Source organism: Herpailurus yagouaroundi, unplaced genomic scaffold, assembly GCF_014898765.1.
Source record: "Herpailurus yagouaroundi ecotype Mexico unplaced genomic scaffold, PumYag 196, whole genome shotgun sequence".
NCBI lineage: Eukaryota > Metazoa > Chordata > Mammalia > Carnivora > Felidae > Herpailurus > Herpailurus yagouaroundi.
Genome location: NW_024412427.1, coordinates 24,325,888 through 24,350,434, shown reverse-complemented (window position 1 = coordinate 24,350,434; position 24,547 = coordinate 24,325,888). Strand labels below are relative to the sequence as shown.

Below are 24,547 nucleotides of genomic sequence, written 5' to 3'. Positions count from 1 at the left end.
CCACTTGTCAGGCTTTGCCATGTGACTGCCATTTACACAAGGGCTGTGTAGTCTTCCCAAACTCCCACTAAGATGCCCTGGTTAGAAAAACAAATTACTGCATGCGTCCAGAATGCAGTCTTTCATAGGTCATTATCAGAGTGGGTCTCTTGTCAATACCATGCCTGATTGGGAGAGGCTCTCAGAATCATTTAGTTTCTGTCTCTTGTCAGGCGAAGCTTTTTAACTGCTTCCTGCTGTCCTGTCATTCTTTGCTAACCCCAAAAGGCAGTGTTAAATTGATGTCATCTTTCCAATTTCTTCCCAGAAGCATTTTCCTTTCTGGTTAACAATGGAAACATTTGTGCAATAATCAAGGGAGAAAAGTGGCCAAACACGAATGCTGTGAAAACCCCTCAGTGGGATGAATGCATTTATTTATCTGCGTATCCCATCATTCTGGATGACACAAAGAAGGATGAATCTCATTCAGGTACTAAGATAAGGAAAGAAAAATAAAGAAATAAAATGAAAAGCAAGTCCAAACCAAGAAGAAACCCATTGCCTTCAGTCAAAGAAAAGGATTTGATTTGAGGCTATTAGAGAATTACCACCAAACAAAAAACTGAAGAGAATGTTGATTATCATTGAACGAGGTGAGGAACACTTGGCTTTCATTGTGTTGTACAGTCTACATTTGTGTATGTTTGAGAATTCCCACAAGAAAAAATTATTTTAATTTAGGTAGGAATAGATCAATGAGCTCATACCTGTCAGGTAGGTCCTAGGCAGAGGCCCTTTCCCCCTACATTTAAATCTGCAGTGCCAGCGGGACCCATTCCAATAACGTACAGCTGAAAGCATGTTTGAAAGTCAACTTAGTTTGTTTTAGACATACATGTAGACAAAGGCTTCTCTGTGATCAGCCCACCTCTGGAGTCGTATAAACACAGACTAAGGTTTTCACAAATGCTGGATGTCCGAATTTTAAAACTTAAATTATGCATCTTCTTAGATGCAGGGATTGACAGTTATGTTTAGTTGCTTAAATGAAGACTCCTACTTCATAAGATTCCTAATTAAATGGGAAAGGCATTCTAAATTCTTGATCTTTGCTAATCATATCTGGGAGAAGCCTGGAAGTTTAGATCATGATTTAATTAGGGCATTCTTACAGTTCCCCTGGTGGCAACATGATCTAATTTTAGCAAATTTTAATTGCAAGTGCAGAAAGGATTTATGTGGATTGGAGTTGAGTATGAGATATTCTAGCTTCCTTAAGTAGCACCACTGTCCCCTACACCTCAGATCCTCCATTTAGCCATGCCTGACCGTAACAGTTATAGGGCCCAGGGCGATTGAAACAAAGTTACTTATATATTCTATGTCTAAATATTAAAAGTTACATATCAAATTAACACATGCTAAATAAGCATTCTATCTTGACAAATAGGACTTCATAGCAACCTGGAAGGCCAGGTTCAAATTTTAAATTCTTGGCCCCTCAGGGTTCTGTACTGGGGAATGTGGTTATTAAGAGCTTATGGGTCCCTTCCCATAGTGTATTTCTTTTCTCTTATAAACCTTGATTGTATGTCTCCTCAGGCCCATACATGCAATGTTGTCTATCCCAATCCAACAGCAAAGAGCCACCCCTGGGGGCTAAGGGTACACATAATGGTGGTATATCTGTCCTTGTGAGGAAGTGGCTTTGAGGCCATGAAGACAGAGAATTCTAGGCTCCCAGGTACTGCACGATGCAGCCCTTGTGTAAATGGCAGTCACATGGCAAAGCCTGACAAGTGGCACATGTAGGCTGTAAGAAGCCACTCGTCTTTTCTTGTCTATGGGTCAGGGATTAGGTGTCTGGTGACATTCACCTCTTTGTTCTGACCTATCTTCATTACTGTGACAACATGGCACCTCTGGGCTCTTCTACCTGCTTTGTCCCTACCTATTCCCCCACCGCCTGGTAAGTGGCCTTTTAGCTGTGAGAGGTGAACACAGTTCTGGTAGCAAAGAACTCCCTCACCTTTAACATCTTCATGAATGAATGTGGGGATAGCAGGCAGGAAATGAGATGGATTGTTCAAGTTCAAAAGCTATAGGTGGAGTCCGTGAGCAGCAGAGGAACGGTGCCTTTGAGGCAAGAAGGATAGAAAAGGAAGGATGAACACATGCATGCCAAGAAGACCTCTGGCTCCCCATGCAGGGCAGACTCCACCCAGCCTGAGAGTTGGGCACAGCAGAGCAGTAAGGAAACTTCAACACCATCTTCTGGATTCCAAGTATGTCTGAAGCTGCCGTGAACCAGACGTGGCTCTTCCTGGTGAAGGACAAAGCTTGTACATCTTTCCAGCTGCTACATGGCCTGAGGGCAATACGTGATGCAAAGGAAGCCCTAGTTTCTGGCCTCACTCCTCTACTCTGAATGGTTGGTGGGTCTGGCCTGCACTCTGGGCTCGATTTGGAGGCCCAGAAGCTAAAAAGCCTCTAAGAAACAGACCTGAGAAAGCACCCATGGGGCTCTCACAGAAAGCTTAGCAAACCCACAAAGAGTCGTTATAGAGTGTGGGTGGTAGACGAGGGGGGTCTAACAGAGCCACCTCCTCTCCCTCTGGCCACCTGTCACTACTGGACATCACTCACTCACTCCACCCAAAGAACTCCTTTCCTTCTTCATCCAAAGGCTTTGTTTGCATCTCAGAGGAAATGGGGAGGCACCAGTGTACTTTCTCTCACCCCCACCCCCCATTCTGACCCTGTACTATCTTGTTTCTAGTCCCATTCATGCTCACTTCTGAAGCTTTCTTGGAGGCCAAGGTGACTTGCATATATGGAGGATTTGGTGTTATCAATCCAACAACTGTTTACCTGAAAAGGTAGGTAGGTGTTTCTTTTCCCTTGTAAGGAAGGGCTTAGTTCATTTCCCACATGACTTCTGAACTCTCAATAAATGACACATTAAAGAATGGCAATAAAACCTACCACGAACATCTACAAAACACCCCCAAACAGAGTGTTTTTGCACACCACATTGGTCTGTGCACTGTAATCTTACTGGAAATGGCAGTAGTTCAATCTGCTTGACTATACTCCCTTGGAAGGTACATTCTTCCTGAATGCAGTTGAGGAGGGAGGAAAGGGGGATGAGAAACTTTAACATGAAGAAGTTTGTCCCAAGAGGTGCTCAAATTCAGCCAGTTTTGTGATTGGGGTGAATGACAGAGTCAGTCTCTGGGAAGCCACCATGTGACATGATTCCCACTCACACTGAATGTTACCTCCAACCCAAATTATGCCTATAGTCTGGAATTTTTACAAGGGGTAATGACACTCTTACTGGGTGAATGTGAAAATATTTACAGTCTATCACAATTGTTCTATTTCTGTAATTCTTTCTTTATCTAAGGCAAATAAGCCTAAACAAAAGGAATGGCATGAGGTTTCTGATAAACCTATTTGTCAAGTAAATCTGAAATGTGAGGAAGGAGTGGACCGATTTAGCAACTCTTTCAGCAATCAAGACTTTGGTTACTAGCAGTAAACAAGTATACTGTCTCTGTAGGGAATGAAAGATCTGGGACACTCCAGTAGTTAAAATTTTCTGTCCTGTAGAAGAAAAACAGATACAAAGTGCCCAGGGCTTTCCTCCAAGAGCACTAGTGAGGGAGGGGTTCTTCAGAGAAGAAAGGAATGGAAGTAGGGTCAAGGGCACTGTCATATTCCCCCAAAGACCAGAGAGTACACAGCTGGCTTATGAATGTTCACGTGAGGTGACAAAGCACTGCTGGAAAGATTAGATAAGCAAATGTTCTGTTGATGAGGCCTTGGTGATATGGTCACAATATGCAGAGAAGATTAAGAAAGCCCTTGGCAAACAGACCTTAGAGGAATACAAGTGATATGCCCATCCCACCGGCTGGTGGATTCACCCTAAACAGTCCTTTCTGCTGAACTTCCCCAGATCAAACACTGTGTGGTCCCAGGTCAGGGATTCCCAAAGAGTTGAGAAATGGGAGAGAGGCTCCAGGTAGAAAAGCTGTGTGAGGTTTCCTGCTCACCTGAGTGAGACCCCATCCTTGCTCCCTGCTCCAACCAACCCTCTCCCTCCAGTTCCTTCTGGCCCCAAGGGATGGCTGAGCTGTTGTATCAACCTACGACTTCCTCTTTTCTTCCTGACCCTGAGGGCCTACCCAGTCTCTCTCCATCCACCTGTACCTGGAAGAAGATCATGAACCATCTAAAGTTTCCTAGGGGTGTTGCTGTTAATGATAATGAAGAAACACACAAGGGAAAGGTTCCTTCCTCTCCACCTCCACAACCTTTTTTTGCTTTACTAGGGCCTGGTTTTCTGAGTTAAATCGTACAGCAATTCTAATGGGGAAGTATACAAGAGTGGAAGTGATTTCAGTGACAATATTACATCTAACAAGGTGTTTAATACTCCAGGTGAAGGCTCCAGTTTGAGGAGCTGGAGCTAGGGGATGAGATGTGGTCTGATGAGAAGACAGTTTTCCCTGGGGAATTGAGGCCAAGAAGCAACGCGTTAGCAGAACCAACTACGTGGTGAGGACCCTTGCCAAATGGATATTTGGGAAGTATATGCTATGAGTATGAGAAAGATTCCTCCTCCTCTCCCCTATGAAATCCTCATGTTCACTTAATGCCTTTGGGGATTGTGGATTCTCTGTGGGTAACTTCAAGTGGCACTGACTCTGAGGTCCTGGTTAGAAAGGAGCACAGGGTCTGCATGTAGGTACCTCCAACACTGATGGCATAAATGGCCCAATACGATACTCATCTTTTTATCCACAGCCCTTGCTACATGACTCTGCAGCTCTTCTCAGTAAAGAGGTAGAGTCTCATTCACCACCCCTTGCTTCTGGGTGGCCTTGTGACATCTTCTGGCCAACAGAACGCAGAAGTGATGGTGCACAAATTCTGAGCCCAAGCCCCCAGAGGCCAGGCACGTTCCTTCCTGTTGTAGGTAATTCTCTTGTGCCTTGGCCACTGGCCTGAAACCACCCAGACCAGCTTGCTGGAGGATAAGAGACAATCGGAGCAAAGTTGCCCCAGCGAAGACAGCCAGTACCCAAATGTGAATGAACCCAATCAAGTATGTGTCGCTGCCAAGACAACCCACAGCCGTTCTTAGGCACCAGAGCATAAATGTATTGCCGTGCACTCCTGAGGTTTTGTATTTGTTATGTGATACTTGTGCAACACAGAGCTGCCAAAAATCTATTTTAAGTATGCCATTGTGGGGGTCTGGTGGAAGATCAGAAGAAGAGAACAGAGCGTGAGGGCTACAGAAGAGGCTGGGCACAGGGCTCTGTCAGGACCAGTGGCCAGGAATATCAGCCTGGAAGAGGAGATGCTGCACGCTGAATGAACAGGCTGGCACATGTCTGAAGGAAGTGGAATGGTTATAGAGACAGGACTCAGAAGTGGGGTTCCAAACATGGGCGGGCACCAAGACCACTTAATAAAGGTGATTAGAACTTAAGCAGGGGGCATGGTCAAGTGGACTAGAGATGGGACCAGGACATTGCTGAAAAAACTGGATCTTTGAGCTTTTGAGGTGCAGATGGAGGGCTGGGGGGGGTATAGGGAGACTGATGAGAGCAAGAATAACAAGCAGAGGTCAGTGTCAAGCAGTCAGGGAGTCAGAGAATAGGCCTTCCGATTCCCCTGGTTTACTTTATCCACTAATGCTGACTGTGGCCTTGCTCGGGGCCAGTTCCAAGATTCATTGAGTTCAGGGCATATGCATGAGACTAATTTCTGAGAGTCTGTGGTGCCAGGGTGCCCAGCAAAGAGCAGGGTGCTGAAGCTAAATGTCCATGTGGGTGTAAGAAAAAGTTCCAAGAGGCTTGTCTATACCAGTGGTTCCCAAATTTTCATGCACATCAGGATCCCCACACACCTGCTCTGAGCTTCAGATAAAAGTGACTGGTCCCTGAATGAGAATCTCTGGAGAGTGAGGCTCCTAAAAGCATATTTTGCAAAACAGAGAATCCAGCCCTAAACCAGGGACCAAAAATTAGCTGATGTCAGGGCCCTTGCCAAATGAGGCCCCGGCACTGGCTCAGGAGGTGAGCCCACAGAACAGGGGACATTCACAGGGAGGGCAGTAGAAAGGAGGTAAAGTGCCAGCAAGACTGTGGGGGGAGGCAGGCAAGCTCAAATTCTCCTGGCACACCTGTGTTTACCTGAAGAAAGACAATTAGCCATTCAGTGACTCCTTGTGACATTCACATCACTCATCGGGTCAAACCTCCTTTCAACATGCAACAAATAATTTCAATGCTAAAAATGACTTTAATCCCCAAATATTTGGAGAAGGGGTGATATCCAAAATTGTCTAAGATTGTAAGCCAAGAATAAAGAGCATATTTTGACTCTAGCAGAACAAATACAGGGGATTTTTTTTTTTTTTTTTTTTTACCAGCAAACAGACTCCTCTTGGAAAATGTTTTCAAAGGGTCTCTCACACACCTGTTGTGTACTCCCAGTCAGCTTTTACACAGCAGTTTTGAAAAATTCTAACTGGTGTGCTAGAATCCATCTACATCATGTCTCTCATTAACATGACAAAGTTGAAATACTTATTAGAAATTTGGTTAAAGTAAGAAATTCCTCAACAATATCGCTCTTTGTAGCTCTATATACTCCTTAGCTATTCACCAGTGACTTGAAAGAACAACAAAATGATTTTTTTTAATTTATTTTGAAAGAGACAGAGACAGTGCAAGTGGGGGAGGAGCAGAGAGAGCGGGAGACAGAGAATACCAAGCAGGCTCTACACTGTCAGCGCAGAACCTGAAGCAGGGTTCGAACCCATGAAACTGCGAGATCATGCATGACCTGAGCCAAAACCGAGTCAGACGCTTAACTGACTGAGCCAGCCGCGTACCCCCAAAATGATGCTTTTTTAATTGTCTGCACTGACAACTTATGTGTGTGTAAAATGAAAGTAAACTGGTTCTCATAAGGGGATATATGAGGAAAATGCATAGGTTTAATTTGTGGCCCTTTAGACTTTGTTTTACTTAATCAACATATGACACTTCCTGTATGCCAGGTACTGTTATAAGTGCTTTAGAAATTTTAATTTACTTAATCATCATAATAATTATCTAGAGAAGGCACTATTATTATTGCCGTCTTTCTTGAGCAAACTGAGGTTCAGAGAGGTTAAGTGACTGGCTTGGAGTCACATGCAGCTTACAGCCGTGGTAGTCTTGCTCCAGCGTGTTATTAACCAGTACAGTCTGTTGACTTTTTTCCCTTCCTTTTTTTTTTTTTTTAATGTTTATTTTATTTTTGAGAGAGAGAGAGAGAGACAGTGTGAGCAGGGGAGGGTCAGAGAGAGAAGGAGACACAGAATCCGAAGCAGGCTCCAGGCTCTGAGCTGTCGTCAGCACAGAGCCCAACACGGGGCTCAAACTCACAAGCTGTGAGATCATGACCTGAGCTGAAGTCGGATATTTAACCGACTGAGTCACCCAGGCGCCCTCCTTTTCCCTTCTTTCTAAAAGAATCTTAGAATCAAGAGTGGGTATCTATAAATCAATTATCTACACAGGATGGTAGAGTCAAAACAAAAAAACAGAACACTTCTTCTCCTTTAGGATAAACGTAAGGCAAGACATCTTCACCAAGCCCTCTTTTAAGTGGATGTCACAACCACCACATGCTGGGGATCACCCTTCCACTTTCCAGAATCTTTGTCATTCTCTCCAATCCCTGGCCCCCTTCGGTCCTCATTTGCATTACTCACAGCCTAGCCCTAAGTACTTCTGTTTTCATTCTGAGCTAGCCTGTACTTCCCAGAGCTCAGAAAGATGTTTCGAAAACACAAAATTGTGTTCTGGTCTATTTCAAATCTCTTTAATGTCACTGCTTCATTCTGTGATAAAAGCCAGGTAATTTAGCCTAGCAGATGGAAGTGTGTGTTCAGGTCCAGTTCATTAGCTGGCTCCATACGTGGCACACAGTTAGGTGGCTTCGTTCTCCCACATGTCCCTTTTCTTAAGCCACGTGGAGCTGTTTGTCCTTCTATCTGCTCTGCTGTTTTTCTAGAATTCCCTTCGCCCTTCCCTGCTCCCTCCAACTTGCAACACACCAAGCTTCACTAGATAATTCTAATGCATCCTTCAAAACCCAGCTCAAGCATCACCTCTTCTTCCACTGATGTGGATGCCCTTTGCAGTGCTCCTGTCGTAGCCAAGTCATTTCTCTCCTGCCCTGCACAGGCCTCTCCAAGTGTGAACTGCAGATAGCAGCAGCAGCATATGGAAGCCTGTTGGATGTGCAATTTCTCAGGCCCCACTTAAGACCTAGCAAATCAGAACTTCTGGGGATAGAGCCTGGCAATTCATGATAATTCTTGTGCATGCTAAGGGCAGAGCAGCACTGCCCTGGACCTTTTGAGAGCACACACCATGTCTTAATGGGTCTCTCTACTGACCGGGATGAAGCAAAGGATCAATAAATGACCAATGAGTGAATGAACATTGGGCTAATCCTTTCACTAATTAAACCTTATGTCTTTCATCTAAGAAACAATGAATAGTCCCTTGATGCCGCCAAATGTTCTTAGAGTTGGAATTTGTCTTTAATTTCAAACTGGTTAAGGCTCAGGTGTACTGTTTGTTTTGGCACTATTATACAGGACACTGAAATAAACTTTAGAGCTGGTTAAGACAAGCACAAAAATGTATAGAATCTCTCTCAAAAGTACATTTTTATATGTATTCTACTGTACAGCAGGTGGTCCCCTCTGCTTCAAGCTTTAAAAGATTATTTGCAGCTTTCCTTAAGTAGTCATCTTTCTTTAGACTATTTTTTGAATACAGTTTAGGAAGGAAAATGCAAAATGTACAGCTACAGTGAAGACTGCTACATATCAAAATATCTCATAGACTCTTCTGGTTTCTCACAACAGTCCTTATGCTATCTGTGCTCAGAAAGCTTTACTGCAGCACTTAATGTTAAAATGAGGAAGGCCACTAGTAGGACTTATTTTTAAACTTTTTCGGGTATAATATCACTCCTCTAAAACAAACCGATGTAAGAGACAGTCTATTAAATATGAACTGCTTGCCAACATCATAAACACAAAAAAGTACCTTAAATTTTGAAATAATTTTCTGTACTATTGCTCCACAAAGTGGAAAAGGACACCATTCTTGAAGTCTAATACAGCCCCTCCCCCTCCTTCATAGCCTCTGATTGGTTACTACTGAAGCCAGCTTAAAGGAAAATCAGTCGGAGTAAACGGACATTGAAGTTCTGGTAGTCGAACGGGTAACTATAATTGTGCCCTCTATACAGAACTGTTTAAAGCACAGCTTTAACAAAAGTAAAGAGCAGATGTTTTGTTTAACTATTTATCTTGAGGTTAAGAACTTTATAGACAGAGTATAAAACAACAGCATCTGCTAGTGAAACTGCTGTCGATTGGACATTTAAGTAAACAGGCAAATAGAAAACAAGGGTCATAAGGACAGTTAGGGTTGGCATAGATGGGAATTACACCTCTCCCACCACTCCCCCTCAAAAAAGGCTCAAGAGAGGCAAAAGAGAGAGATGCCCAAGTTAGAAATGTACCCAAAGGTTCTTCAGCAACTGATCTATGCTGCTGGCTAGTGTCTTATGCTACTTGGTATTTGGCAGAGTCAACCACTGTCTTCATCTCTTCCTCACAAATATTTCCATCTCACCAACCTGACCATATCTTGAGAAGGTCTTCTCACCAGTGTCTATATTGCTTATAGAAATACATGAGGAATTTCTTTTGAAATGTCTCCCCAGTTTCAGTTTTGTTATATTTTTAAAAGTGAAGATGAATGAAGAATAAGAGGAAATGCTGAACAAAGGGAATACCTGGTCAATAAATGTAAATGGCTCAGAAATAAAAGGCTTAAATGTATTAATTAGAAATCAAAAGTGTACTCAACTTCCATTGAGGCATCTCAAGGACACCCAAAGTGCTCCTCTAACAAAGACTTAGGGTAACCACACATTTTCAGGGCCATTTGCTTGTTTCAGCCTCTACATTGCATGATTTAGGTCCTCAAGAATGCTTTCTCCCTTCCTATTTCTTCCCTTTTGTAGGCAAGCCATAGAGTCCACTGAGAAGAATGTGTAATTTCAGTGACATGTTGATCCTGGGTGCCAGCAAAGGAGCTCATTTCCACTGTTTTGGGATATTGAAAACAACCATATGGACTACGTTTAAATAGCGACAGAGAAAACAGATGACTTCCCCGGATTAGAGACCTTTGCAATTTAGGTTGTATCTGTAATTAAATCTGATTAGAACAAATATTTCCAGTTTCTTTATTCTCTGGAATAATTCCAAAAATTTTTTAAGAGGTATGCTTTAGAAATTGAACCCTGAGTAGATGAAGTGATTAAGCAAATATATAGGATTTCACAATCAACTATAGTAGAAGAGCAAAAGAAGGCTGCAGAGAAAAAATATAGTACACGTGTATATAATTATGTGTGAATGTGTGTGTGTGTATATATATTACTTGATATGGACAAATATAATTGAAAACTAGTTGAGCATGTAAAAATTATATTCAAAATTCTCACATGACATTTATTTTTTTCATTCAGAGACTTAAGCTATTATAACGCAGCAAGAACAAGCAGCACTGGTTACATCTAAAGCTAGATGTGATTCAGTATCAACACCCCCTTAGTATAGCCAGACCCATAGACATTTGAGCAACTATAGCATCAGAATGCCAGCAAACCACAAATTCCATATAGGGAATATAAATGCATCCATTCACTTCCTCTCATTAACTTAACAGTCAGGCTTTGAACAATGAGATTGATTAACATATCCATTGTTCTCCTACGCTTTTGCCTCAAATTCTTACTTCTTTAGGGATCAAAGATATCTGAATTCTTAGCAAACAAATGACCCAGCAAAACCAGCTCTGTAAAATGTAGTGGCACCAAAAGTGCCAGAATGGATTTTTTACTGTTTCAAGGGACCTACAAAAATGCTAAGGAAAACAAATCTATGAACCAATTTTATTTTTATTTGCATTTAACATGATTATACACATTCATGTGTCTAACAAGATCTGCACTGTTACATTAAAAATACAGTACAATAACATTCAACATGAGGTACTTCATATTTATATATTTTTCCTTCATAAATAATGCTGTAAGCTACTAAATTCAAGCACTATGATGCACAAGTGGCTAGTGTCTTGAATTAGCTGAGCTTATTTAAACACCTTAAAAAACAAAAAAGACAGTTCAGTGCAATAATTATGTAGAAATTAGACCATTTACTTAAATACTATATTAAGATATGCTTAAAGAATGTTACATTAGAACTGCTAGCCTAGTTCCCCTTTATCCCCAGTATGAACAACAACAAAGACTGCCAGATACATTGGGAAAAGCATCTACAGAGTATTCTGTTTAATAAAGTTGTGTTTATACGCTAGAGTTGCCTGCCTTGTCAGAACAGTAAAAGCTACAAAATTCGAGATTACCAAAGAAAATAAAGCAAGCACGTTAGCTTTCATTCCATGTTGTTGAAAATGCAAAAGGGAGAACAGGATTTAAAATACAAAATTTCTCAGTCTAAATACAATTTTCAAATTTAACCCACAGCTCTTGACACCAGCCAATCAGGTGGTGGATGTGTCTTTTCTTTTTAAGTAATAGTAATTAACATAAAATGAAGCGCTGACACCCCCAGTGTACAGGATCTCCCTCTGCTCTCTACCAGCTGTTCCCTAGCCACGTGGAGGGCATCTTGCTAACAGGAGCACTGACAGTGAGCGTTACCAAATGAGCAATCTTCACTCTGAGGTTATCACACCCACCTCAACAATCTGAGATGATGAAATTAGTGCTAAATCAAGTTGTTTCTCCTCTGGCTTAAAAATGAGTGCCTTCTAAACAGGTACATAGTCTACCAATTTGCATGGTAGCTATGAGTTACTGAAATGTTTAACCATAATTTAAAAGCAAAGTCCTTTATAGAAGTATTTTTTAAATTGAAAACATACCTTTGTTTCATAGATACTTTGCCAAAACTACTGTGTGTCATCTCCCTAATAAGAAATAATTGTTAGATAATTTTGGAAAGTTGTCCTGGGAATACTCATCTATAATCACCAGTAACAGCTTCTGATCATCTATGCTAACAGGCATAGGTAATGGCAAACATGATTAAAACATTTCCCATAATCCAGTGTTCTCCTCCATCAGGGAAGCCAGCCAAAAGCAACAAGCCCACGTCTACAGGGGAAAAAGTGGCCCAGAAGCACAGTGAATAAGATCAGGGTAGTCACTCACTGGGGCCTTCCTCAGGCCAGCAGGGGGACCATTTGTGTCTCACCTCTTACTGGCCAGGCAGGGAGGAGACAATTCCTGAGTCGGCAGACATACCTGCATGCACACGGACGCGCACCGACGCCCACAACGCGCACACACCCACCCACCCCAGGACTAACCCCTGGCTCCAGACAAGCCAGCATGGGGCTCACAGAGCAGGAGAAGGAGGCGGCCAGGGACCACACTCTGGGTGGTGGGGGAAGCCATCTCAGGATCACACTGAGCAGAAAAGCTGCTCAGAAACACATGGATACTTTAGCTGGAAGTGAACACACTGGACACTCCCAGGGTCACAGGCACTAAACCATCACAAGCCGTCACTGAAGGAGAATTTTTGGATGAGCTTTCCCCTCCTTTGTTTACATTAGCCACGTACAAATAAGAGGGCTGGATGGGATGCTGATACAATGAATATTAGGTACAATCAAGTATATCACTCCAAACCTTTTTTTTAAAACCCTGCAGGCATATATTGGCACTTTAAGATGGCCAAAGGCCAAATTCTAGCAGTCTAGGAACAGGACATAATTATAACTAACTAAGAAGATAGTATGTATGTGGTCAAAGTAGATTGGATAAAATGTATTTCAGATTAAAAAAAAGAAAATCAACAAATAAAAGTATCTTATTACATTAACACGTAGTGCTACAAAACTAATTGTTACTCCATACGTTTGAAGAACTTTTGGTCCTCTTTTCATGGGAAAAGGGGAATAAGATTCTATACAGTGTGATTTATAAAAACAAGCATATGGTGACGATCAGAAGCAAAGTGGGGAGAAGACTGGCTTTTTTCAAATGGTGCAGTCTACCATGCCATCAAATAAACTATTTGTAGAATGGGACTTTTTTAGGTTTACTTTATAAGCTGTTTTAGTTTAAATTAATAGGCCTGTGATTTCTTCCCTACTGACAATAAAAATTTGTAATTTAGTTAGTTCTAAAAGAAGTAATAGTTTATCTCCTAAACTAAAAGAATAAAAAACTGCTTGTAGAAGTCATGGCCCAAGGAAACATCCAATTTCCTTTGCAGTGTTTAACATTTAACAATCTTATGAATTTAGGATGAGAAAAAATAATGCCCAGAGTAAAATATTTAAAATGAAATAAGAGCTAAACATGACTGTCTACTTTCTAAATGCTACTTATTCTGAAGCAAAACTTCTTTCAGAAATTGTACACTGAGATTTACCTATAATTTTTGCGGGGCGGTGGGGGGGGAGAGGGAGTTCTCTTAAAAATAACTCTTATCATTGTTGTTCTGGACTATTTATTTCTATTTGTCAAAATAAAGCCCTAGAGGAAATTCAAGGTGATCCAAACGCTTTAAGTGGGACAAAGCTGGGAGGTCAGTGGGCAGCTGGAAAAGAGCACAAATTCTCCCCAGGTGTATAGATGCAACTCTAAAAACCACAAAGGCTTAATAAGAACTTGGCTCTTTTAAGCATATAGTTAAAAGCTGAATGCTGCATTTTTGCCTGTACATAATTAAAAGGTTGAAAGAAATTAGAAACTGCCTACAGCTTCATTCATTATGAACTACCTGCGTGGATCATGTATCTGCAGATGAGCTAAGCATCAAGCAAGTAGGAACCAGATGTGCACCTCAGAGCTCACACTGCTTCAGGAGGTGTTTTCAAGCATAGAATATAAGTTCAGGGATCTGCCCTCCCTGCACCCCAGTGCCATTGGTGCTATCTGAGGAGCACTGGAACTGGACAGTCACCTTGCCACACTGAACTTCCGTCATGCCTTCTTGTCCGAAGTAGCTGAGTTCATTGCCATCCAGTATCACGCTGGCTGTGTAGAAGGTGTCTGGCTCAATCTGCACTGGGTACTCAAACCACACGGGGAAGGTATTGCTGGAGCCATCTGAGAAGTACTTGCTCAAGTTCTGCCCCAGAACAACGCCCTGACGCTTGAGTTCAATCTTGGCACTGTACTCTGCAGAGCCACAGCTGGAGCCGTACAGCCCAAAGCCGGCGATGAACACTCTCTTGTCAACTGCAAACTGGATGCTGTCGCAGCGGCCCCGGTAACGCCACTGGTTGCTCCGATAGGCACATGACTGGAAGCGGTGACAGCGCTGGGGCACGAGGCCCTTGCGGGCTTTACTCACAAACTGCAACTCAGGCTTTTTGGCTGCAGTGTACCAGAGGAAGATGTCATTGGTCTCATTGAGAGTTAAAACTCCAGACTGTGCAGCACCATTTGCAAAATCATCCAGGGCCATCGTGGGTATGCGGATCAAGTAAAGCGCCTTTCCGAGGACCTTACGTTTATTTTCAATGCTCAAAGCTAGATCTTGTCGCTGGCATTCCACTTCAGCCCAGTTGAGAGCTGCCTCAAAAACCACAATTTCTTTGGCATTCAGAGTTTCCCTGCGGAGGATACTTTCTAGAGTTTGGAAGTCAATATCGCAGAATCCCTCAGACTTGAGAGCTAACTCAGCCTGGGCATCGATCACCTCCCAGCAACGCTGGGTCAGGTCTGGCTCCTCAAACAGGCAGCTCTGGGAGAGGAGCACACAGGCGTTCTTGGCGCTCAGGCTGGTCTCCAGGAAATTAACGCAGGCTCTGGCGAGGTGAGGGACAATGTACTTTTTGGCAGCATAAAGAGTGGCCAGCACTGTGTCAGCAGCCAAGTCAATTTCATCACAATAGATATATCTGAAAGACAGCGCACAGCATATAAATGGAATTTTCACAAAATGAGCGTGTCCAGCAAGAAAAGATGCAACTACTTTCAAGTTAGTTCCAAGAAAATTGTCTTATGTGATAGTTATTACAAAAATGATTAGGGATTAAAGAAACCTCTGAAATATGTTAATAAATTATTAATATTTCAACTCAGCAGTAACTTTGTATAATTAAAGACATTAACTTTGTGTTACCATTCTAGCCTCTATTTTATAACCTGCATTCAATGTCTTCAAAAAAAAAAAAATAGAAGATATTAGAACTGTTTGAAAAAGAACTGCATGTCAGAGTTAATATTAGCGAAAAACAGCAAAGTTTGTTATATACATCATATTATATCTAATCAAAGAATAATCTCCCTATGTTCTAGATGCTATATATATAGTTTTATTTTATAATTTTCGGCATTCATATAGAAACAAATGCCTTCAATACTATAATGTTGGCAATGACTGCATCTTAATGCTATTAACAAAGTATGACTTGAATTTTTCCTAAACACAAAATAAGACCTGAAATTAAACAAGATATTTTGCAAGTAGTTCTAACCTCAAAAGATTATCAAACATGGATTTCAACAATATCTTCCAGTTGCCTTTACATAGAATCCAACATACACTTTGTATCTGGCTCTTCTTTTTTTAAACCCTAAATTCTTTCCTCTCTCTCTCCCCCACGCATTTCTTCTACCTTCAGAATTAAAGAATATATTGTTTCCAGATATATTTAATTAAAAGACGAAAGCAAGAAGGCCTAAATATGCACTATTTTTAGGATTCTGTGAAGTATCCTTATGTCAGGAGATAAAACACTTCTTGGTGATTTGGGGGGGGGATGGTGGCAGTCTCTCTAAATGGTATGTAAAGGTAAAAAAAAATCATCTGCTTCTCTTAGATTGCTATGGTTGAGTACAAGAGTCAGTGAGAAGTACGTATGGGTGAAAAATACAAACTGATAACACTTAAATTTTAAAATTTTTCTAGCTAAGTTGTTTAGCTACTTGCTGTGAAGTTTTCCTTTCGTTACTATATTTTAACTTCATGAAACACTTTTAACGAAAGATTAGCAATGGCTTCTGTGAACAAAGTAAAAAAAAACCCACAATAATGACAATAAGTAAAATGCCCACAACCACAAATGAAACCTCCAGTTTTGCTCCCAGGAAGCTCTTTTTCTTCCGACAGGCTAAGCCATGTACCACCACTGGCAAGACCGATTTCACAAAATAACGGCAGCTTAGTGATGCTCTGACCTGAGAACCAGGACCTTGGGGAGGAATCTGGAACACAGTCAGCACTTTGTAGTTCTTACCCTGAACACTGAGCAGTAAGCAGTGTTCCCTTTTTCTTGACAATTCCCTTTCTAGGAATACTGGCTACTCAGCCACACAGTGCACTTGTCTGGAAGACCTGGCCTCCACTACTCTGGAGACAGTGCAGTACTGATCAACAGTGGCCCAAGGGCAAACAGCACCCTACGACATTTCTTATTCTTACCGCTTTTGGTGGACTGCATGTATAATTTTAAAAAGCTGTATTGAGATATATTCTAGGTAATACATCTGTAAGAAAAGATGCTTAGCAAATGACTTAGGTAAAATGTAACTTTGTAATTTCTTATTCATGTTTCCTAATTATGTATACATGTGGCTGAATCAACAACACAACACTACTGGACTGCAGTGCAGTCAAAATGCTGAACTCGTGTTGCCGTTCTCCTCCGCCAGAGACAATGTCAAATATACAAAGCTGACTTTACGGGGGAAAAAAACAAAACAAAACAAAACAGAACAAAACCCTTTCCAGGTAAACTGGTTTCTGTACACATCCCTCGTCACTAACTGTTGGTTGTTAAAAAGTGGTGAATTAGTTTCACCTTTTGGTAGGTACTTCATATGCTCACTTATCTTTAATTTCCCTATTTCCCACTGTCAAAGTTTCAGTTACAAGAAATTAGATTTCAAAACTACAACATAAATAGAGAATTGAATACTTCAAGTGCTAGAACTATAGTACTTATTTTTCAGTAGAAGCAGACAATAAATATATTGCAACATTTTAACTATTTGTGGGATTATTGTCCAACTTGTTGACACATAGAATAATTTTTTTCAACAAACCTATTTATTCCAGTGAACCAAAATCCCTACAGCAGCAGATATCCTTGAATTCCTGATATACTTGGTGTGCTAGAATAAGGATTTAACACAAATCATTAAGTATTATTTAAAATTATCATCAGATTTTAATCACACTGTCTAGCGCCAATACACATCAAAGAAGCGGATTCCATTTAGCTGATCAACATGTACTGGATTCTGAAAAGCACCATGAGACATAAAAAAACTATTTTTTAAAGAAGTATGTACCTTACAGCTTTACATTTTTATATTACCCATTAAATACATATAAAACTATAGAAAACTATTCATCTGTCTCAAAAATGTCTCCTCTGCTACCAAATGCAAACGCCTCTTATCCTTGAGAAATGGTATGTGATTTTATGTAAGAGTATGTATATGCATGTATATATAAAGATCAGATTATTTCAACACAGTAAGTTTTACATTTGTTGACAGAAAACAGTAACCCCTGGAAAACTCAAAAATCTCCTAACTGGTGGTACTTAAATGAGGTATACAATTTCTGGAACTGTGAAACAAAAATATAATATATGTCTCTAAAGACTTCTTCATACATGATGCTGTCAGAGATAATATGCTCTATTAGACAATGCCTACTCTAGGAAGTTATTTTTCTTTAAGTCATTAAAAATGAAATCACTGTACATGCCACTTGCTCCCAAAAATCTCACGCCAAAGTGTTATTATATATGCCTGCACCATTCCACATGCTTTCCACCGAAAGATGCACAGCAGTTTTCTCCAAAAACATTTACAAGGTAAGCAGCTCCCTCTTTCTTCATCATTCTCCCTTTCTGTTACACAGAACTTACATTTAACTGTGAAACCAGCGGAGTACAGACATGGCATAAACAAACTCTAAACAAACGAACGGTGCTTACTTCAGCATAGCGAGAAAAGCAGCAGGCTCGACATCTGGTATACGGATTTCATCTTTGTCCTCAGCAAGTTCTCCGTAGAACATTGCATGGAACACAGAGCTCCCAACAGCTAAAACATACTGTGGAGAAAGGGAAATCTTATTTCATGCACTAAACTACAAGCATTTTCAGTAAATCAATCCAGAAAAACGAGTCTAGGCAATCAGGTTCAGTGGACATAGAGCACCTACACCTGCTCTTTTTTCAAAGCCAAGGTACAGTGTATCTTGCCGTGAAAGCATGATAGATGTTCACGCAAGCCAGTCTTTACGCTGCTAATTACCTCAAGGCTTTAAGAGATTAATGGACAAGTTCCCTCATTACAAAATAAATAAATAAATGCATAAATAAAATAAAAACGTATCTAACCAATTTCTAAGGGAAGAGTAATAAACATGACTTTCCTAACCTGTCCCAACAACTTTTCATGACTGGAGAGTTAAGAGGGCATGTTTTTGTGTGGGACATAAAGCAGGGTAGAGAGAAACAAAGAAAAAAATTAAGCGTGGCCAAGAACCTTTGGAGAGGCTGTGCCTTCTCTGTGATGGGTGAAACACGCACTGCCTGCCATCGGCAAGCTGCCCACCCCAACCAAGTTTCATTTCAGGCTCATGGAAAGGGTCCCTCTTTGTAAACCTCAGGACTAAACCAGTAATGCAGCTGTTGCTTACTTTGTGTCCTGGCAACCGCTGAGTCCCACCTGGTGGCCCAACCACAAAATGTACATCTGCCATCAAATCATTATTGAACATCACTGCATTTCTATAAACAGAGGCAATTCATTAATTCACAGCAGCCGGCATTTTTAAAACCCCTCCCCAACATACAAAGCCCACAAAAGAGACACAAGCTAAAGCAACAGTTTAGTAACTTCGGGGTAAAACTACAAATAAAGATTCCAACTAAACAACTCTGTGATCATTGCAAACACATGGGAAGTAACAACAACAAAAAAAAGTTACACAAACTTTTCATCAGGCTAAGGACAAATAAAAGGTTTCTATCTTCAAACCTTCTGTGGTCCACAGACACAATCCTGTCACTTAAATGTTACAGCTTGCAAAAACATTTTTATCTAAGAGGAAAACAGCTGTACTGTTTTGGAAAAGATACAAGGCAGTTTTCCATTACCAGTAAAGCTTCTGGGAAAAGAGGAAACACAGATTTACGTTAAAATCCATTACAGGTTGTGCAAAAGCAGAAACTTCAACACAGGAAAACTTTGCAAGTAAATGTGCTGGCCCGGCACTTACCTTTCTCGAATGGTAGGATAAAGACCCTGCCAGTTTGGGGCCGGAATAAGGTTGTTGTTACTGAGGTTCTGCTGGTGGTACTGCTGGACAGTGGTGCTGCTGGAGCTGGCTGGTTTTTTACGAGGGAATATATCAGCAGCCATCTTCTTCTTCTTTTTAGTCTTCAAGGTAATTATTTCATAACAAACTGGGGGCAACTTGCTGTTGCTGCCGCCGCTGCTGTTGCCGCTGCCGCTGCTGCTGCTATTTGTTTTCTTCGAGCTTTTCTTGGACCTATTCTTTACTGTCTCTGGAAGCATCAAGAAGAAGGTGAGACATTTCATGTTCTTTTCCTTGTCATCTACCATGAGTACAGTGTGTCTCTCTTTACGGCTAGAGATCCCAAATTGGTGTAAACATCAAGGAAAGGAGGCTGGCACGAGCCAAGATGTTAACAGAAACCAACAAGCTGATGTTTTGCTTCTTTTCTCAGCCGGACAAGGTGACCTTTTCACTATGTTGAATAGAAACTGCCTTTAAGTTTTATCCAGTACTGGGTCTGCTAAATACATCTCCATCATGATTCCTATTTCTCTTATTTGCTCATAAAAATAACCCAGTTTCCTAGATCACCTGCAAATGCTACACTGAGCGAAGATGACAGGCAGAGAGCCGCACTGCTTGTTCTCTGAATTAGGTTAGCAAGATGTGCTGGAGCCGCGCGAGTCTGTTCAGCCGGCTGAAGTTGTGTGGTGAATGGATCGGAGGAGAGTAGGTATTACAGCCCTGCAGATGGAGTCAGACAGCCAGTGCTCCGAGCCAATAGCTGAAGTCACCAATCATGATTGGACCAAGCAAAACAGTGACACCTATTGTAACGTGCATAGCTCTCATATTAAAGGAACAGCAGTTGCATTCTGTTGCCTCCTGTATTATTGCATATTTAAATAAGATAAACAACCTATGAAATATATCTGCAAACCGGAAAGGAACAGTTTGTGCCCACGGATTTCCCTTCAGTAGACATACATTTTAATTTCCCTAGCTAAATAAGCAGGATCAATTAACAAAGGGTAGGGACTGATATGTACTCTGTATTTCTAGTAAAATCTTTATCCCGGCAGCACTTAGTTTCAAATACTTCAAACAAAATCCTCCATTCTTCCAGCTAAAATGGATTATTAATAGCAAAACCATACTAAACAACACATTTATTACAGCTTAATGGAAAGGAATGTTGTTTTTCTTTTTCCAGTCTCTTTGAATGCAAGTTATAGTCTAGTGCAAAATAAGAGAGATGAGGTCATGTGTTCATTTTACCTCCCAACATTTTCTAGTTCCTATAATGATCTTTGACAGGAGTTTCAGGTCAGAAAACACTTTTAAATTAGTCTAAGATTATACCAGTAGTAGTTTAGCAGCACTGAAACTACAGACAAATAAAAATAAGATTCAAATGAGACAAGTCTGCTAATCAGTTTTTAAAGGCTGTAATTCACTAAAAATATGTCAGATGGGGGCCCTGTTCAGGACCTCAAAATCCAGCCTAAATGTTATGGCTACATTTAATTTGTCATAATTTTGAAGAATATAATCCACATCTTCTAACAGAAAACAATAATAAGGCCATTCAAGATGATACATGTTCTGATGCCGCCTAGTTAAAATGCAAACAGGTTCTCTCTGCCTGGAATCAGAAGAACATAAACTACTACCTATATGGTTTTCATAGATTTCGTGAACCCCTCAACAATTTCTAGCTTTGTTGAACAAGAAAAAACAAAACACCTGCTGTAAGATCCACACATGTTTGTTTATTTTTAAAGAGGGACTAATCAGGAGACTTAATCTCACCCCTAGCTATCTGGACTACTCTCATTTGTCCCAGGTACAGCCGCTATTTGCTACTCCCCCCAGCCCCCTCCGCGACCCCTGAACGCAGACTTCATGGCCATGGTCCTGCTTGTTGCACAGCATTCATCTGAATAATGAGTACCTGACAGAGTGAGGGCTCAACGAATGGAGCTATGATGATGATTATAACTAGTAATCTGCTGCAGATAACACACCGAAATCAAACTTTAATCCCTGGGACCCTCGGTCATGAGACTGAGCCAAGGAATATCCTCTGTATTGTCATCATTATTACCCTTAAAACCCTTACATCATTATTGCAAAGCCAGTGCAAGGCAGACTGTGTATGTAGGACCATGGCCTTTACCACAGGTTATTCACCCCCATTTTAGATGGACCCTGAAGTGCTGCTTATTTACTACAATCATTGTGTTCCCGATCACAGGGCTACCACAAGCATATATATATATATTATACACACACACACATACTTCCAAATCACACAACGTTACAGGAAGAGAGCTCTAGAGACTCATTTTTAAAGCCCATGGTGAAAGGTATAGAGAAGGAACAAATGAGCTCCTATTTGAACTAACTCCCAGACTGACGTTAAAATCAAAGGACTTCTCTCCTTGCTGGTCGGCTACAGAACTTCCTGACAATAACCTCCTAGGAAAGCCCCCACGACGGGATGACAGGAAGGTCCTTGGTCCTTCTGACCAGGATAGTCCCACACATACCTGGCTTTCAGGTCTGACAGTAACCAATTAGAATGGAAAGGGAAACGAGCTGCTACAAGACAGACTCACTAATAATTGTTAACTGGACAGACAAAATAGAAAAAGCACAGGGGCACCTGGGTGGCTCAGTTGGTTAAGCATTTGACTCTTGGTTTTGGGCTCAACTCATGATCTCACAGTTTGTGGGCTCCAAGCTACTAGTGTGGAGTCTGCTTGGGTTTCTCTCTCTCCCTCCCTCTTTCTCTCTGCCCCTGCCCTGCTTGTGCATGTTCTCTCTCAAAATACATAAACTTAAAAAAAAAAAAAACAAGAAAAGCATAAAAAGTAGAAGACTTCATGGTTTTTGCTCATTTCACATGTTGTTCAACACCTTTTACCAAGAAAGCCTCAAACAAACACTGCTCTTACACCACTAAAATAAAAAGTGCACCTAATAGTTTGAGCGAAAATTACAGAATATTTTAAAAACTGCTCTTTCTGAAATTAAAGGTTTCAGGTATTTGGACAATTAAGTTTCGTGGAAATATTTTGTGAATATACTAGTTACAAGAAGCAGTCCTAAACTGGAGTCCCCTAAAACCGTGCTGCAAAGAGGGTGTTGCCCTTCATGAGGTGTGGGGGCTGATGGGCATGGCTGTGAAAGATGTGTTCTTCACTACAAAAAAGTAATCCAATTAAAAGATAAAAATGACATTTCAATTTTTGTGGCCAATCTGAAAAGCATGAAAATGATAATAAAATCAAGACATGGAAAACTTCTTAAGAGCTTCATTTTCCTACCACGGTTTAAAAGACAGGTAGTATAAAGTCCTTGCTACTACAAGTGTGGTCCACAGAACAGCAGCATCAGCAGCAACACCATCTCCTGGGAGCCTGTTAGAAATCCAGAGTCTGCATTTTAATAAGACCCTCCAGGTAATAAGTATGATGTTCAAGTTTGACAACACCTCATGTAAGATTAAAATAAGAGGGTTACAGGGTCTCCCAAAGATCCAGTATCAACACCTGGTGCCATGTTTTGCATTCCATTATCAAGTAAATGGAGAAAAAATACAAAATGATTTAATTTGGCTTGGTCATAAAACTTAACCTTCATGTCTTACTCTGAAATTCTTCTGATTAGGCCCAAAATGTCAAAATTCTAGGATTCACGTGTGTGCACACCCAACTGAGAGGCTTCACAATATTTTTCAATGCTCTGGAAAAGCTCATGCCCAGATTATTTTACAGGACAACGACAGAGACCATTTTAGTCAGAAACATTAAGGATTAAAGAATGCCAAGATGAACAACTTAATATTTATACAATAATCTACTTCATAATTCTGTTTCAAAAAATTAGTATTGTGACACAGCAAAACTAGTAATCAAATAATGTGGTTCAGTCCTGGTGCAGCCACAAAAGACTGTGTGTATGTGTGTTGAAGGTGAGGGGTGCCTGAACAAATCATTTAGCCTTAAAGGGCCTCAAGTTCCTCAGCTACAATATGAAGAGGTTCTCTAGAATAGATGACTGTTTTTCAATCTGTACCTTCAATCCACTTTAGTAAGAAATGCATTTTATATTCAGACTCAGTATTAGCACAAATGTGAAAACACACACAAAAATGGAAAGACCGTTCACAAAACAAAACCTCTTAGCATGTTACGACAGTATAGATATTATCTTATTTTTCTCTTTTATTTTTATTGTTGGTCTGGATTCATTCCATTGATTTCATGACCACAGTTTAAGTAATAATGGTCTAGCTTTATTTTTAATAGCTTTCAAGGTTTCATATTCTAGGGTTCTTTTCTTTTTTTTTTTTTTTCTTCAACGTTTTATTTATTTTTGGGACAGAGAGAGACAGAGCATGAACGGGGGAGGGGCAGAGAGAGAGGGAGACACAGAATCGGAAACAGGTTCCAGGCTCTGAGCCATCAGCCCAGAGCCTGACGCGGGGCTCGAACTCACGGACCGCGAGATCGTGACCTGGCTGAAGTCGGACGCTTAACCGACTGCGCCACCCAGGCGCCCCTCTAGGGTTCTTTTCTATCAAGAACTTGCACTTGAAGGAGGATATGGCAGCTCAACAAATAACATGCATAACTGGGAGTGTGCATTTATTTTTCTAGAAAGAGAAGCCATAGTTATCATCTGTCCTTCAGAGTAATCCATGATCCAGAACACAATAAAATATTATGAAAATCTAAGACTGATGTGAATATACAAAGTATTTATATCACTTTCCTCTCTGCTTTCTTTTCTACAGTCTAGTTCATTAAACACAAATTATAGCTTCTTTTTCTCCCTTGAAATTAAATGTAAAGAGTTCAAACTCCATCTGTTGAATCTACAACCCAGAAACATTACCCACTATGTTGAAGGGTGAATAAATCAAGGATATCAGCTCGAAATCTATTGTCATATTCCACCTCTAAAATTTCCTTACAACAACTAGCGTTACACCTCCTGAATTTTAAAGCTGTTATGAGACATGGTTAATCCGCCCTAATATATTGGTCAAGGAGCCACCAATCTTTTATGAAGTATACGCATGTATCTCCCACTTTTCAAAAGTTCACATTATGGACTTCGCTCTTATGAAGGACC

General features: G+C 40.8%; 1 protein-coding gene across 4 annotated transcripts in view; it reads right to left on the bottom strand.

Moving 5' to 3' along the window:
- Positions 1 to 11,026: 11,026 nt before the first annotated feature.
- The window catches only part of BTBD3 (BTB domain containing 3), a 36,278-nt gene continuing 22,757 nt past the window's right edge, over positions 11,027 to 24,547 (bottom strand). Inside the window, exons 2-5 of one of the 4 annotated variants that reach the window (XM_040447710.1) lie at positions 19,382 to 19,670; positions 18,800 to 18,890; positions 18,090 to 18,208; positions 11,027 to 15,035 (exon numbers count right to left, since the gene is read on the bottom strand). In XM_040447710.1, the coding sequence (XP_040303644.1) occupies positions 14,003 to 15,035; positions 18,090 to 18,208; positions 18,800 to 18,890; positions 19,382 to 19,524 (1,386 nt within the window). In that variant the 5' untranslated portion in view covers positions 19,525 to 19,670 and the 3' untranslated portion in view covers positions 11,027 to 14,002. Of the gene's footprint in view, positions 15,036 to 18,089; positions 18,209 to 18,799; positions 18,891 to 19,381; positions 21,270 to 24,547 lie in introns of those variants that run through there. The other 3 variants (XM_040447707.1, XM_040447709.1, XM_040447708.1) reach the window with 3 other exon arrangements.